The sequence below is a fragment of the Bison bison genome, unplaced genomic scaffold (assembly GCF_000754665.1).
Source record: "Bison bison bison isolate TAMUID 2011002044 unplaced genomic scaffold, Bison_UMD1.0 scf7180017864270, whole genome shotgun sequence".
In the NCBI taxonomy this organism is placed as follows: Eukaryota; Metazoa; Chordata; class Mammalia; order Artiodactyla; family Bovidae; genus Bison; species Bison bison.
The window spans coordinates 3,195,197-3,210,233 of record NW_011494842.1 but is presented as its reverse complement, the minus strand read 5'-3'; the positions used below and the strand labels follow the sequence as shown (position 1 = coordinate 3,210,233).

Genomic DNA, 15,037 nt, shown 5'->3' with positions numbered 1-15,037 from the left:
ATTATTTTGACAAATATGTTTCAATATGATTAACTTCCTTTATAATACCTTTTTTCCAGTCTTCATGAATTAAAAAAAAAAGTTATATTGGAGTATAGTTGATTTAGAATGTTGTGTTAGTTTCAGGCATACAGCAAAGTGATTCAGTTATACATACACATATATTATCCTTTTTCAGATTCTTTTTCCATATAGGCTATTACAGAGTATTGAGTAGAATTCCATGTGCTACATAGTAAGTTCTCTGTTGAAATATTACCTTTAAAAAATATATATATATATGCCTTTAAAAATACTCCTAGGAGGAGGTGTAGGGAGAAAGGGACTTGATGGCACAATAAAATGCTAAAAAGACCCTGCTTTAGATGGTGACACAGCTGACAATTATTATTTTGAAATAAGCGAGAATATAACCACAGATGCTTTCTCTACCTGTAGGCAATAGCCCTCAGCAGCTGTACCTGTTTGGAAAAGATTAGCACCATTCTCGCAATGCCCTGTATTCAGTTCTGCATATCACTCCACTCCAGAAAGTCATAACTAACCTTCCTTGAACAGGAAATTGTGTTTTGGTGTTCTTTTCTTTTGTTTCATCAGTTTATTTTTCTTGTTGTAGTCCCACATAAATTTAACATTTATATGTTTTACTGCATGTTTTTCTCCTTCCCAAGACCCCTTCAAATGCTGATTCTAACACCACAGCTTCCCCTGGTGATGCCTCCCTGTCCCACCATCAGTTCCTGTGGGGTGAAGAGGGCTGATTCCACTGCCTCTGTGATACTGGGCACCCAGCAGGACCAGTGCCTCTTGGCAGGACTGATGGGTGTGGGCCCCAACTAGAGAAGATGACATTCAACTCAGGAAAAAAAAAACACAGAGATATTACTTAGTCAACAAAGGTCCATCTAGTCAAAGCTGTGGTTTTTCCACTAGTCATGTATGGATGTGAGAGTTGGAATATAACGAAAGCGGAGTGCCGAAGAATTGGTGCTTTTGAACTGTGGTGTTGGAGAAGACTCTTGAGAGTCCCTTGGACTGCAAGGAGATCCAACCAGTCCATCCTAAAGGAGATCAGTCCCGAATAGTCTGTGGAAGGACTGATGTGGAAGCTGAAACTCCAATACTTTGGCCACCTGATGCGAAGAGCTGACTCTTTGGAAAAGACCCTGATGCTGGGAAAGATTGAAGGCAGGAGGAAAAGGGGACAACAGAGGATGAGATGGTTTCATGGCATCGCTGACTCAGTGACATGAGTTTGAGCGAGCTCCAGGAGTTGGTTAAGGACAAGGAAGCCTGGCGTGCTGCAGTCCATGGGGTCACAAAGAGTCGCACACAAGTGAGCGACTGAACAACAACAGTGGGAAGACGCCCACTTCCCACTTGGGCTTCTAAGAGAGAAGAATGTGGGCTGAGGGCTTCACAGCCTCTCCCACCGAAAGGAAAGAAGCTGCCTGTGGATGGAGCTGACAGACAGGAGGGCAAAGCCTTCAGACCTTGAAGGTTTAAAACCTACAGGAAGCCAGCTCTGCCCCCTGATTCTTCAACTCCTGAAACCTCTTTAAGGAAGTCATCCAGGGCGTCTGACTGTAGTTTGACCTGTGAGCTGGACCTGGGCAATGGGAAGATCCCCCACCCTCACCCCGAATGTACATTCTGTCCCTGGTCCCCACAGTGGGGCCATTCTGATGGGCGTAGCCTTGAGGGAGCTCTCTGAGGCTGAGACCCTCTGGATGGAGCACGTGAATGAACCCAGTTAAGGCCTATGTATAAACTTGTAAGCTTCTGGCAGGTGAGTGAGGGCATGTAATTGTTTGTCCCACCCAAGACAACTTCCTTGTATGTAAGTTCCTCTGCGTATTAAATCTGACATCCACCAACCTGGAGGTATCTGCCTCTCTCTTCACACTCTTCTTATCTTTTGTGTAAGAGGCCAATTTGCAAACCAACAGTCACTGAATCCCTCTTGAGCTTAAGCCAGTTTTAGTTGGCTTGTATCATAAAGAATGATTATCTTGATAAAATTTGTAATACAAGCTTAGTGGCAGTGCCTTTTAAAAGAAAATGATTGATTTTATGATGCTATAATTACTTGTTAAATAATGTCTTGTGCAATATACCTGGCATTTGTTAATTTTTTGTGATATAAACCCCATATGCTTACTTAATATTTATAGCAACCATGGATACAATCAGCACATTTTACAGAAGAGTACATATAATGACTTCTGATGTAAAGTTATTTACCTACATCTAAGGAGACAACAGTTTTAGTTTGCTGGACTCCAGAGTCTGTATTTTTCCATTAGGCATTCTGAGAACAAAATATGCTATTCCATTGTATGTATATGTATAACTGAGTTACTTTGCTGTAAAGCAGAGATTGGCCCAACACTGTAAATCAAATATACTTCAACTTTAAAATATATGCTATAACATATCTTATGTGTAAATTAAATGTGAGCACTTGCAACCAACAGCTCTCCCACTGTGCAACTGCAAACACACAAATACTCCTCCCCCATCTCACTATAGTCAGTTATTCACACCCATTTTTTCCTAGTTTCCTGTTTCCAGCATGTTTATTTCTTAAGTGTCCATTACAAAAGGTCTCAGGCTGTTTTAAAAGTGGAAGCCTCAGCCTGTCCTCAGGTGAACGATTGTGAGGAACAGTGCAATTGAAATAATGTCAGATCAGTAACGCCTGTCTAGTCCATTCAGGTTGCTAAAACAAAATACTACAGACAGGGAAGCTGATGAACAACAGAAATTTGTTTCTCACAATTCTGGAGGCTGGAAGTCAAAGATCAAGATGCCAACACAGTCATGGTCTCATGAGAATCATCTTCCTAGCCCGTACCTGGCAACTTGTCACTGTGTCCTCACAAGATGGCAGGAACAAGGCTCTCTCTCTGGACTTCCCTCTCTAAGACACTAATATCATTCATGAGAATTGTGTCTCATGATTTATGTAACCTCCAAATGCTGTATCTATTAATACCATCTCCTCTTCAGTTTAAGAGTTCAACCTATGAACTTGGGGGATCACAAATATTCAGACTGTCACATTGCCTCTCATTAAAACTCAGAAAAAAACAGTGTCACGTGGCAAACACAAGTGGAGAATTACCTTTCCAGGGGATGAGAAATGCCTGCATTATGGTGAGGAGTCATTTTGTAAACATTGTTTCACTGGAAGTGTTAGAGGAACTGTAACTGAAGCAACCCAAGCTTTAAGTACACTGGAGTTTGGAGCACCTGTTAAGAAAGATGAGGTACACTGGTTTGATCCTAGTGGGACTCGAATTCCCTGTATGTTTTCATGGGCTTTCTTTATGCCTTTTATCCTTTTCCCTGTCCTCAAAGACATAACGTTGCCTGAATGACGCAAATTAATGAAGTAGAAACAGCATGCGCAAATGTCTAGGAACTCTGGAGTTATAGTTGGGAGGTTTGTATACAGCACAGATTAGTATTCTAGTTGAAGGAGAAAATAAAAGCACCTTCTTCCCTGAATGTGCAGAGGATGTATCATTTCTTAGTATTTGGCTCTTGGGCTTTCTTAGAAGCATAATACCCGAGATCAGTACACTCAGAAGAAAATAATTGAATTTGGACCTAATTAGGAAAGTTCACAGCTCAGGAAAGATTGGTGAGGAAGCGGTGACAGGAAGCTGACTAGAATCAGGGATGCTTTCAGAAAGCACGAGTAGAAACCAGAGCTTTATTCTGGACAGTTACTGTTAAGGAGGTTGTTGGAAAAAATACATCTGCTTTTCCTGCAGGTAAACAGCCCCAAGTTGATCACCATGATAGTCTTCGTTTTCTTCGGTAAGTGAATTATTCTTCTGGTTTATCTGAATTCATAACATCAATTCTTTGTGAATCAAATGGTATCTCCAGTTACTTAAATATCAAGCTAACAAAGGTTTATAATATAAAGTATTAATTACAAATTTGCACTCTAACATAGCTTATTACTTTTACAAAAATGTATGCCTACTTTCACTCATCTATAACTCTATAGAAAATGCACAATGTGAGAACTGCATTTTACCACTCAGATTTTTTCATATATATATACACACACACACACACACACACACACACATACATACTGATTCGGTTAGTTCAGGTAATTGATTAGGGTTTATAAAATTTACATATATATTAGAGCCTTTTAGAAATGAAACTTTCTGGTATTTATTTACAGGTTATAAGATGACAAATTTCATGTTATTATCCATTTTTCTTTTCATTTAAATTGAAACAAGATCCATTCAGTTTCCCTTATTTTAGATGTTAATATTTAATAAATAGGAGACAGACAGTTCATAGAGTAACACAACACAACCTCAAATGCTTCACATTTCAGTTCATTTTTATAACCCAGAGCTAAAGTGTGAGCTTCTCTCTGTAAAAATAATGTATGCTTAAAGTAGAATCTATGTAGAGCTACTTGGTATACATGTGATTGGAGAAGATATTATATATTCCTCAGCATGCAGTAGAATCTACAAACTGAATTCAGAAAAAAAGGATAATTATAATTATAGATGAATATTAATACTTCACTAATTAAAGCAAAGCCAGTACATTTTCTGGTTACTCTCTGCCAACAGGTATTGATGAATAAAGGCATACTTGTGGGAAAGAAAACAAAGAAGATTATTTCAAATTGTGTTGAACATAAAAAAGAGTCTAAATAGATTTAGTCAAAATTAAGGCAAGAACAAAAGGAGTCTTTTATATATTATGTATTTTCAGGCTTGGAGGATTAAATACTAGTTATTCAAAATTTTTCTCCTTGTATTGATTTCCAACGAAGTTTCCTATATCTATTATTTATAATAAGGAAAAATCTAGGAGTCTTTAATTTTTGAAGCTCAGGCAGCAATATAATGAGATACACAAAGTATATTACAGTCTCATTACGGCCCCCATTGAAGCAACAGTGACAGCTTCCTGTTTTCAGCTTTCACTTCTAAATTAACTTGTCAGTAGATTGCAAGAAGGAGGGAAATCTTATTTAACACTGAGGGTCAAAAGTATGCTATTTGATAGGTTTAACCAATATTTCCCATAATGCATTTTTTGAAATATTTATTCAACCCCATTTAAATAAATCTTGTGATGCCAGAAAGTTCTGCAGCCAAAGAAACGTGAGACATAGTGAATTCTTGAAACAAAGCACTAAATATCCTAGTGAGTCTTACACGTCTTTAAGAGGGTGAAAAAAAATGTGCACTATGCTCCGTCTATTTATTTTTAAATAGAACCTGTTTTTCACTTGGCATTTCAAGAGGATCCTTGAAAATTCCTGTCTTAAATATATAGCCACAAATCCTAGTCAGGAATGGATAAGATTTTGGAAAGTTATCATTTATTTGATTCTTCTGGGCCAAATCCTTGAAGTGGTTTTCCCACTTGATTCAGTATTTCCTCTGAATGGAAGATGTGAAAAATCATGTAAAACAATCTAAATGGTTATTCAACCTAGAATTCTAAATATGAAAGAAAATAAAACACATTTGGGAAAGATAATATGTAGAATTCATTAATGATCATTGCACTGACAAACCAGTGAGATTTTGATAATCTACTCAGGAGACCATCACCTGTAAGTTTCTTGAGAGAAGTAGTCCCAAGATATAATGATCAGTGGCAAATAAAGCTGTAGCTTCTTATATATTGAGTTTCTGACATAAAATCCTTACCTCAGTATCTTTGGCAAGCTGGAAAGAAACAAGTAACATTGGCACAGAATGGAAGTGGCTCTTTTTCTCTTTCTTCAGGCTTTCTTTCTTTTTTTTAAGATTTTTTAAACTAATTTATTTTAATTGGAGGCTAATTATTTTACAACATTGTAGTGGTTTTTGCCATACATTGACATGAATCAGCCATGGGTGTACATGTGCTCCCCATCTTCAGGCTTTCTAACCTAGAACAGAAACTTGGCTAGGTGAGGTTATCCATGAACATACAAAAACAGAAAGCTGATATGTCAATTTCCACTCCAGCCCTCAACAAGAAAAATGTGACCAAGCCACACTCATGAGCCTAATCTCCAAACAGAGTGACTCAGTCAGTAGTACATATGATCCAAACAGTTGCCATGGATTCTCCTTAGAAGAGGTTTGGAAAAGGTAAGATTAAAAAAAAAAAAAAAAAAAGATGTTATGGCTTTACTTGAAGCCTATAACTCTATGTTGTGACAGGTCATTCATAATTACCATCATCTTTTTAAAAAATTCAAATAATTTGACTCTGATTAAGACGTAGCTTTTAGCTCTCTTGATTACAGCTAATATACTGTCTTTAAAACTCAATTGTAATTTCCATAGTTTTCTATGGATTGAGTAAGCAAGTGTCAGTTTGTATGCTTGCAGAATCAGTTTGAATAATTGGTACAATACCTTAAATTAACATTGCTACTTTCTTGAAACTTTAAAAAACTTGCTGAAACCTTTTCTCTTCTACCCCAAATAATGTGCAAATATCTGGAAGGTGTTATTTTTATTGAATACTATTAGTTATTTATATATAACTCATCCATAAGCAGCTACTTAAGTTGGTTAAATCAGCATGCATTTATTGAATATATGTGATGCATCATTGCACTGATGATGGGCATACCACTGTGAATTATTCCGGATGCCTGCTCAGTAAAATCCCAGAACCCAGAGATAAAGACAAACACATAAATACACACTTTCATTACAGAGCAGTAAATTCCATAATTGGGAAGGTCCCAAGATTGTAGTGAAACAGGCAAGGGATGTTAAATTCAATTTGAATGCAGGAAAGGGGTATTGAATTTAGGAACAGTTTCCATAAAATTAGTAGTTATTGTGTTGAGTCCTAAAGGACCAAAAAGGCTTAGTCCAGAATAAAAAGAAAACAGATAGTAGATAAAACAAAAAGTAGATAAAATGATTATGTAGGGGATATTATCCTAATACTATTATGACAGAACATTAAAAAAAAAAACTTTTTTAATATGGCAAGTTTTAACAACTTGTATAATGAGTGTGGTAATACCATTAAAACCCAATATTTTTGGCATATTCAGTAAGAGAAATCCAAAGTGAAAAATAAAAACTATATCCTTTCATGGCTCACTTTATTTCTCCAGCCACTCACAGTGTTTGGTAGTGACCACACAGTAAATGCTCAGACATACATGGCAGCATGGAGCATCTGAGAAGCTATAAATGCTCGAGGACATCTAGATCACGCATGGTGAAGAATATGAGAGTCATGCTATGAGGAACCATTCAAAGGATGAGGCAGAGAAATGACCGGACTGGAATGGTGCATAAGGCAGAGTAACAGGTGTAAAGAATTTACCTGAATAAGATGAAGGCAGACTGACTATCTTGGTCAATTCGCAAGATGAGAATCAATGATCTATGCAACAGTGAATGTGGGAGAGTGAAATTGAGGCTAGAAAAGGAACCTATCATGAACCCAAGCTTCCTAGTATGGGTGCCATTGCGGATGGTGGAATTGCTGATGAAACAGGTGATCCAACAGATGAGGAGGACAATATTGATGATAATACTATATGGAAGTGTGTCTGGAACATTTAGGTGGAGGAAACAGCCATCTGTAACTAAAATATTGGAAAATAACAAGATTGCATTAGATATCTGAGAATCATCAATCTTGAGATTTTAGTTAAAACCATAAGTACATGGAGTTGTCCACAAAGAGTATGTAAAATGAGAATGAGAAAAGTCTGAGGACAGAACCTAAGCTACAAATACACTTTAACAGAAAAGTAAGAGGATTCTGGGAAGAAAGCCATGAGCAGAAAATATCAAATGAAGAAGTATCAAGAGAATTAGAAGGGAGAGTTGCCAAAAGAAAAACGTTTCAAGAACAAAGTGACACAAAATTCCCAACGATAAAAGCAGGCAAGATGAAGTCTTTAAACTATTAAGTTCACGTTATGGAGATTATTTGGGGGCATTTTTCAGAACAGTTTCAATGGAGCAATAGTCATAACAATAAATTATGAATTGAGAAATAAATAGGCAGAAATAAAAAAAGAGGGCAAATACATATGCTTTGTTTAAGAATCTTATATAAAAGAAACAAATCTATAGCTGGAGGGGAGGTTAAGATTCATTCTCGTTTTTTTAATGACTTAATCACATTTCCATTGTCAAAATTCTGGTCTTGATCATTAATAACTTAGGCTTGAAGTAAATAACTACCATGTTGTCATATTGCTATTTCTGTTGTCCTCTTATTGTTGTTATTCAAGCTGTGGGTCTATGCTTGAACAAGTCCACTTCCCAAACCACAGATTGCACATATTTAAGAGAGCTCTGCCTAAGTGATGCCGACGGTTGTAAACATGCCTGGAGAACAGTGGAAGATGCCTGCAATGTGTCAGGTAAAACAAGTTGTTTAAAATGCACTCAAATACCTTCTATTTACTGAGGTAAAAAATAGGAATTGGTCAATTTTTTGCACTGCCTTAGAAACTAAGTTTTTCTCTGAACATCTTACTTAAACTTGGTATCAAGTGATTCACCTTCACCTACTTATTAGTGAATTTAGATACTTAAGAGTATTCTTTTTAAAAATTATCTATTTTTGGCTGTGCTGGGTCTTTATTGCTGCACACAGGTATTTTCTTGTTGTAGAGCATGGGCTCTAGGCAAGTGGGCTTCAGTGATTGTGGTACACAGACTTAGCTGCTCATGGCATGTGGAATCTTCTCAGACCAGGGACCTGTGTCCCCAGCATCGGCAGGCACATTCTTAACCACTGGACCACCATTACTCAGAAACCTTAATGTGCTGACACTGCAGGCAATTTTTTGCAAGGTTTCAGATTATTCTTTTACTTACTTTACAACGAATAATGTTACAGTTATACACATGCCTCTCATAAACATGGCAACATTTTTTCAAATAAAAGTTTTTGTTTATATGTTACTATGATGTTTGTGAAAATCAAACACATTATTTGCATGTATGTAACATGAGTTTTGAGCCTGGTGGGCTGCCATCCGTGGGGTCACACAGAGTCGGACACGACTGAAGTGACTTAGCAGCAGCAGCAGCAACATGAGTTTTATATTCTTTCAACATATATACTATCTTCCATTTCAACTGTGTCAAGAGCAAGTTAAAATATATCTTTATTTTTAATTTGTCCTACATTCCAAACATGTGAAGGGAGACCCAAGGGGTTAGAGAATGTGAAGATTAAAAAAATCACTGTCATTTGTTTAAAAGGAAAAAAAACCCTATCTATGTCAAGTAGCTGAATATATGTTGAATGAGAGCATTATTGTAAGACTCCATTCACTAAAAGTAGATAAAGAGATTATGTAGGGGATAATATCCCAATACTATTAGGACAGAACATTTCAAAAAAAGCTTTTTATAACAGGACAAGTTTTATCAACTTGTATAATGAGTGTGATAATACCATAAAAACCCAATGAAATTTTGGCATATTCAATAAGAGAAATCCAAAGTGAAAAATAAAAACTATATTCTTTCATGGCTCACTTTATTTCTCCAGCCGCTTCATAGAAGAATAAATTTTGTACTGCTTGGGACCCTTGTCTAGCTGTCTGTGCTCCATCCACCTTCTGAAGATGTAAGGTGAAGTGTGTTGGGTTAAGAGGCAACAATCTATAGTTCTGACAATGTAAAAATTTAATTTACAATCTCCACTATCAGGGCAGAAGCCACAAGATCCAGCCACAAGATCTCAAGGAATTACATAGGATATAGATAAGGAGTGAGATTTCTTCTCTTCCATGCGCTTGAACAGGGTGCATGCAATGCTCAAATGCCAGAGAAAGTTATCTATCTCTATTCAACATTCTCATTCAGGCAGTTCAGTTGCTCAGTCGTGTCCGACTCTTTGTGACTCCATGGACAGCAGCACACCAGGCTTCCCTGTCCATTGCCAACTCCCAGAGCTTGCTCAAACCCATGTCCATTGAGTTGGTGATGCCATCCAACCATCTCATCCTCTGTCGTCCCCTTCTCCTCCTGCCTTCAATCTTTCCCAGCACCAGGGTCTTTTCAAATGAGTCAGCTCTTCGCATCAGGTAGGCAAAGTATTGGAGTTTAAGCTTCAACATCAGTTCTTCCAATGAATATTCAGGACTGATTTCCTTTAGGATTGACTGGTTGGATCTCCTTGCAGTCCAAGGGACTCTCAAGAGTCTTCTCCAACACCACAGTTCAAAAGTAACATTCTCATTACAGTTCAAGAAAAGAATTTCAAAGGCAAATTTTCTCTAATAGCACAATAATTTTAAGATGATAATAAAGGACACTGACAGAAAAATCCATTATTTGTTTTGATAATGAAGCTCCTTAGTATATTTTATAAGGTAACTTAAACTATTGCATTCATTGTATCATAAATTATAACACATTTATTGAATTTAGTATACACATAGCAAATTTGTATAAATATACAAATTTATAGTGAATGGTAAGACTTGCATAATTATACCATGCATGAAGCTGAAATAGAAATATTCTCAAATATACAAATCAATGTACTCAAAAAGTTTTACTCAGGAATAATGAATAAAAGAAAATAGTTAGGTAGATGAATAAGGCTTTCTATATTAAAGCAGAGTATGAAATGTTGGTAATTACAAAAGATGCAATAATATTTACTGAGTGCTTTCGAAGTGTCAGGACCATGTCTTTTTATATGGTAAATTTAAAGCCACTTGGATGTCTCTTACTATAATCTTGGAATGGCATATAAAATAAAATAGCAGATTAAGATCAAATAGCTAATAAAATTGCTAAACAGACAAAATAGCTAAAATTAGAGAGTATTCTGGTTGCCTCATTTTAAAGGCAGCCGTAATTATTATTAAAGAGCACAAATTGACATTCTATGTGAGGACGAAGTTCTTTTAAAATACAGAAAGTTTTAGTCTATTTTAGAAAGAAAATACTGGGGGTGAAAACAGTAGGAATATTTTTGTTTTGTTTTGTTTTGTTTTGCTTGAAAGGTCAATTACATGAACACGCTGTAAGTAACCCCAGATAATTTCACTCTAATAATGAATTACTAAAATCAAGATATTAAAAGCTTTGGGTAGGAGGTGCTACCCAAAGTTTTAACATAGTTTGGGTAGGAGGACTCAAAACTTTTATTCAGATTAACATCTAGAATGTTATATGTTTGACTGTGAAATCCAGGCAACACCTGCCAGATGAAGAATTCATCCAGCTGTGACCTAAGTATCCAGTCCTTAGTGGAAAGCAATTTCCAATTTAAAGATTGTCTCTGCTTTGATGACCTTTACTGCACTTTTAACAAATTGCTTGGGAAAAAATGCATCAACGAATCAGGTAATACATTGTTATATGAAATGCTTACAGTAACGCAAAAGAAAGTACAATGCCAAAAAGAACCACAGCTATGTAGTTTGATGAATTCTTTTGTTTTTAATGTGGTGATTTGATTAGTTCTTCATGTAATTTAAGGTTCTGTCAAGTGTAGGTCTCAGTAAGTATATGACATATTTCTATAATCACTACCCACAATTTCAAGCTTCATTTGATAATAATTTATTAGAATGATAGATTCACTCATTCAGTACCTTTATTTGTGAGGCTCACTATGGCTTTGTACAAGACTTAAATGATAAAAGGTAAATAATGTACCATTTTTCTTGCTAAAGGAAACAAGACCTCTTGAGAAAGATCAAAGTGTAACCACTTACCTAGCATTGTGCTTGCTTTTGCATGCTGCTGCGAAGTCGCTTCAGTCGTGTCCGACTCTGTGCGACCCCACACGGCAGCCCACCAGGCTTCCGCATCCCTGGGATTCTCCAGGCAAGAACACTGGAGTGGGTTGCCACTTCCTTCTCCAATGCATGAAAGTGAAAAGTGAAAGTGAAGTCGCTCAATCGTGTCTGACTCTTCGCGACCCTATGGACTGCAGCCCACCAGGCTCCTCCGTCCATGGGATTTTCCAGGCAAAAGCACTGGAGTGGGGTGCCATTGCCTTCTCCGTGCCGTTGCATAGGCACATTTAATTAGTTAATATGCATTTATTTACTGCATACTCCAGGTGTCGGCCTGATGGTGAAGTAAAGTGAAGTTGCTCAGTCATGTCCAACTCTTTGCCTACCACGCTCCTCTGTCCATGGGATTTTCCAGGCAAGAATACTGGAGTGGGTTGCCACTTCCTTCTGCAGGGAACCTTCCCGACAGAGGGATGGAACCTGGGTCTCCCGCACTGTAGGCAGAGGCTTTACCATGTGAGCCATCAGGGAAGTCCTGGTGTCATGTGGTGAAATATGTCATATGGTGAAGTAGTGGTATTCAAAATAGTCGGCTCATGAATTGAGAGTATGTGCAGATTTTCCAAGGGATGCATGGGATCCAGTAATCCAAAAGTCATCAGCTTCTAGATCCTCAATGTCTCTATGTACACTCCCCCAGAAGTGGTTAGGAATGCACCTGCTATCAGAGAATTCTCACCTTTTCTTTTTCAGAATCACCCTTCCCCCACTTATAAGAGAGAGGTTTATCTCTCATCTGTCTTAAATGGTCACATAGCCCAACCTCTCCAATTTTTCATAGTAAACTTACTAGACAGTTTCCTGTTCCATCATTTTGCCTTTTCCAAAGTTTCATATAAATGAAATTATATAACATGTAGGTGTTTGAGCCAGTTTTCTTTTATTTAAAATTATCCATTTGTGATTCACCAAAAAATTGGCCTCTTTTTTGAGGAGTAGTATCCCATTATATGGTTATTCCTTGAATTGATTATCCATTCACCACTGAAAGTCACTGGCATTGTTTCCAGATTTGTAGAGATTATAAACCTGCTGTAAATATTCACCCACAATATTTGTACAAATATGTTATTTCTCCTCAGTAAAAAATTATTGGGTCATATAATAAAGCGTATGTTTAACTTTATAAGAAACTTTCACACTATATTTCATATTTGAAGTAACCATAAATGTATGAAAGTTCTGGTTGCTCCACATTCAGGCCAGGACTTGATTTCTGTGTTTTGCTTTTTTTTTTTTTTGACATTTCAAAACATGTTTAATAGTATCACATTGGGATTTTAATTTACACTTAAATAATAATAATGTTGACCATATTTTCATGTGCTTATGTGCCAAAGAAATATATTATGTGGCTTAGGTTTTCCATTTTAGGTGTATGATATGTTTTAGTCAATTTTCATAAGTGATGCAAGTTAACACTCAGGTATGTTCTATTGCCATATGGATATCTAATTGTTCCATCACATTTGTTGAAGATAGTTTCAGTTTCAGTTTTCTCAAAAGATCACTGGGCTGTATACTAGTGGCTGTCGTCCCAGTTTTTCCAATCTGTCCCAGTGATGTATGTATTTTATACTTTTGCCAATGCTCCACAGTCTAATTTATTGCAGTTTCATGAGATGTCTTGAAAGCAAGTTGTGTAATTCCTATCATTTTTTTTCTTTTAAATAATTTAATTTGAAAGATATTTGTTGGATTTCTGTTGAGTTTTTATTTTTGTTTGCATTTTACTCTTTATTGTAGTTTCTGTCTCTCTAAGTTGTTCTTAATATTCCCAAATTGTCCTTTAAACATCTAGAAGGAGTTAAGATGATGTCATTTTCTTGTTTGCTGCTGCTGCTAAGTCGCTTCAGTCGTGTCCGACTCTGTGCGACCCCATAGATGGCAGCCCACCAGGCTCCCCCGTCCCTGGGATTCTCCAGGCAAGAACGCTGGAGTGGGTTGCCATTTCCTTCTCCAGTGCATGAAAGTGAAAAAAGTGAAGTCGCTCAGTCGTGTCCGACTCTTAGCGACCCCATGGACTGCAGCCCACCAGGCTTCTCCGCCCATGGGATTTTCCAGGCAAGAGTACTGGAGTGGGATGCCATTGCCTTCTCCCATTTTCTTGTTTAGGTACCAGAAATTCATGTCCTTTTCTCCCTATTTTTGTCTCTATCTCTATTTCCCTCTCTCTATTTTTACTCTCAATTTCTCTCTCAGTTTTGTTCTACATTATTTTGTTGTTGTTGTTGCATTTGATGTGACTTGAAATTATTGACTTGACTCATCACTCTTGGTTTCTTAAGATGAAATCTTATATCACTGATTTGAGATTTCTTTTCCTATTTAAACATCTCATTACATAAATTTCCTTCCAAGTGGTGTTTTAGTTACATCCTCTAATTTTAAATTAAATAAAAATGTGTTTTCATTTTTATTAAGTTCAGAATATTTTCTTATTTTACTGCTGACTTCATTTTTGATTCAAAAGTTATTCATAATACCATTTTTTAGTTTCCAAATATTTGAATATTCCTTAGATATCTTTGTTATTCATCTCTAATTCCAATAGCATTATAAAATATATTTTATATGATGTCAATTCTTAATTAAACTGATAATTGCTAAATATCACCTATACAATGTGATAAACATGAGATGATACTTACTTGAGGTTACAGAGAAGAAATAATGGTTCCCTGGTGGCTCAGACAGTAAAGCATCTGCCTGCAATGCAGGGGACCTGGGTTCTATCCCTGGGCTGGGAAGATCCCCTGGAAAAGGAAATGGCAGTCCACTCCAGTATTTTTGCCTGGAAAATCCCATGGATGGAAGAGCCTGGTAGGCTACAGTCCATCGGGCTGCAAAGAGTCAGACACGACTGAGCAACTTCATCTGAATTTTTTTTTTTTTTTGAATGGTGTCTCAGAAGCCTTCAAAGAAGAAAGGACAGACTTGGGCCTTTTAGGGTGAATTGGACTTCTTGGGCAGATGAAATAAAATGATATTCCAGATGGAGGAAACAGAATGAAGCAGGAGATATTGAGAAGAAACACATTCCTGATTAGGCTGGATTGTAGAACAGAGTAGTCAGGAGATGATACTGGAAAGAAATCAGACTTTTGAGGAATTACTAATGCATTTTGAACAGAAGAATCTGGAATCCGTATTTTTCAGGACTCCACTGGGGGTGGTTTAAAGGATGGAATGGAGGCAGGGTAAGATACAGGCCAAGGATAAGAG

General features: G+C 36.9%; 1 protein-coding gene across 1 annotated transcript in view; it reads left to right on the top strand.

The window, feature by feature from the left end:
- The first annotated feature begins 3,806 nt into the window (after nt 1–3,806).
- GFRAL (GDNF family receptor alpha like) overlaps nt 3,807–15,037 on the top strand; it is a 71,149-nt gene continuing 59,918 nt past the window's right edge. Inside the window, exons 1-3 of the mRNA XM_010848539.1 lie at nt 3,807–3,828; nt 8,270–8,401; nt 11,196–11,354. Coding sequence (XP_010846841.1) covers nt 3,807–3,828; nt 8,270–8,401; nt 11,196–11,354 — 313 coding nt within the window. The remainder of the gene's footprint in view (nt 3,829–8,269; nt 8,402–11,195; nt 11,355–15,037) is intronic.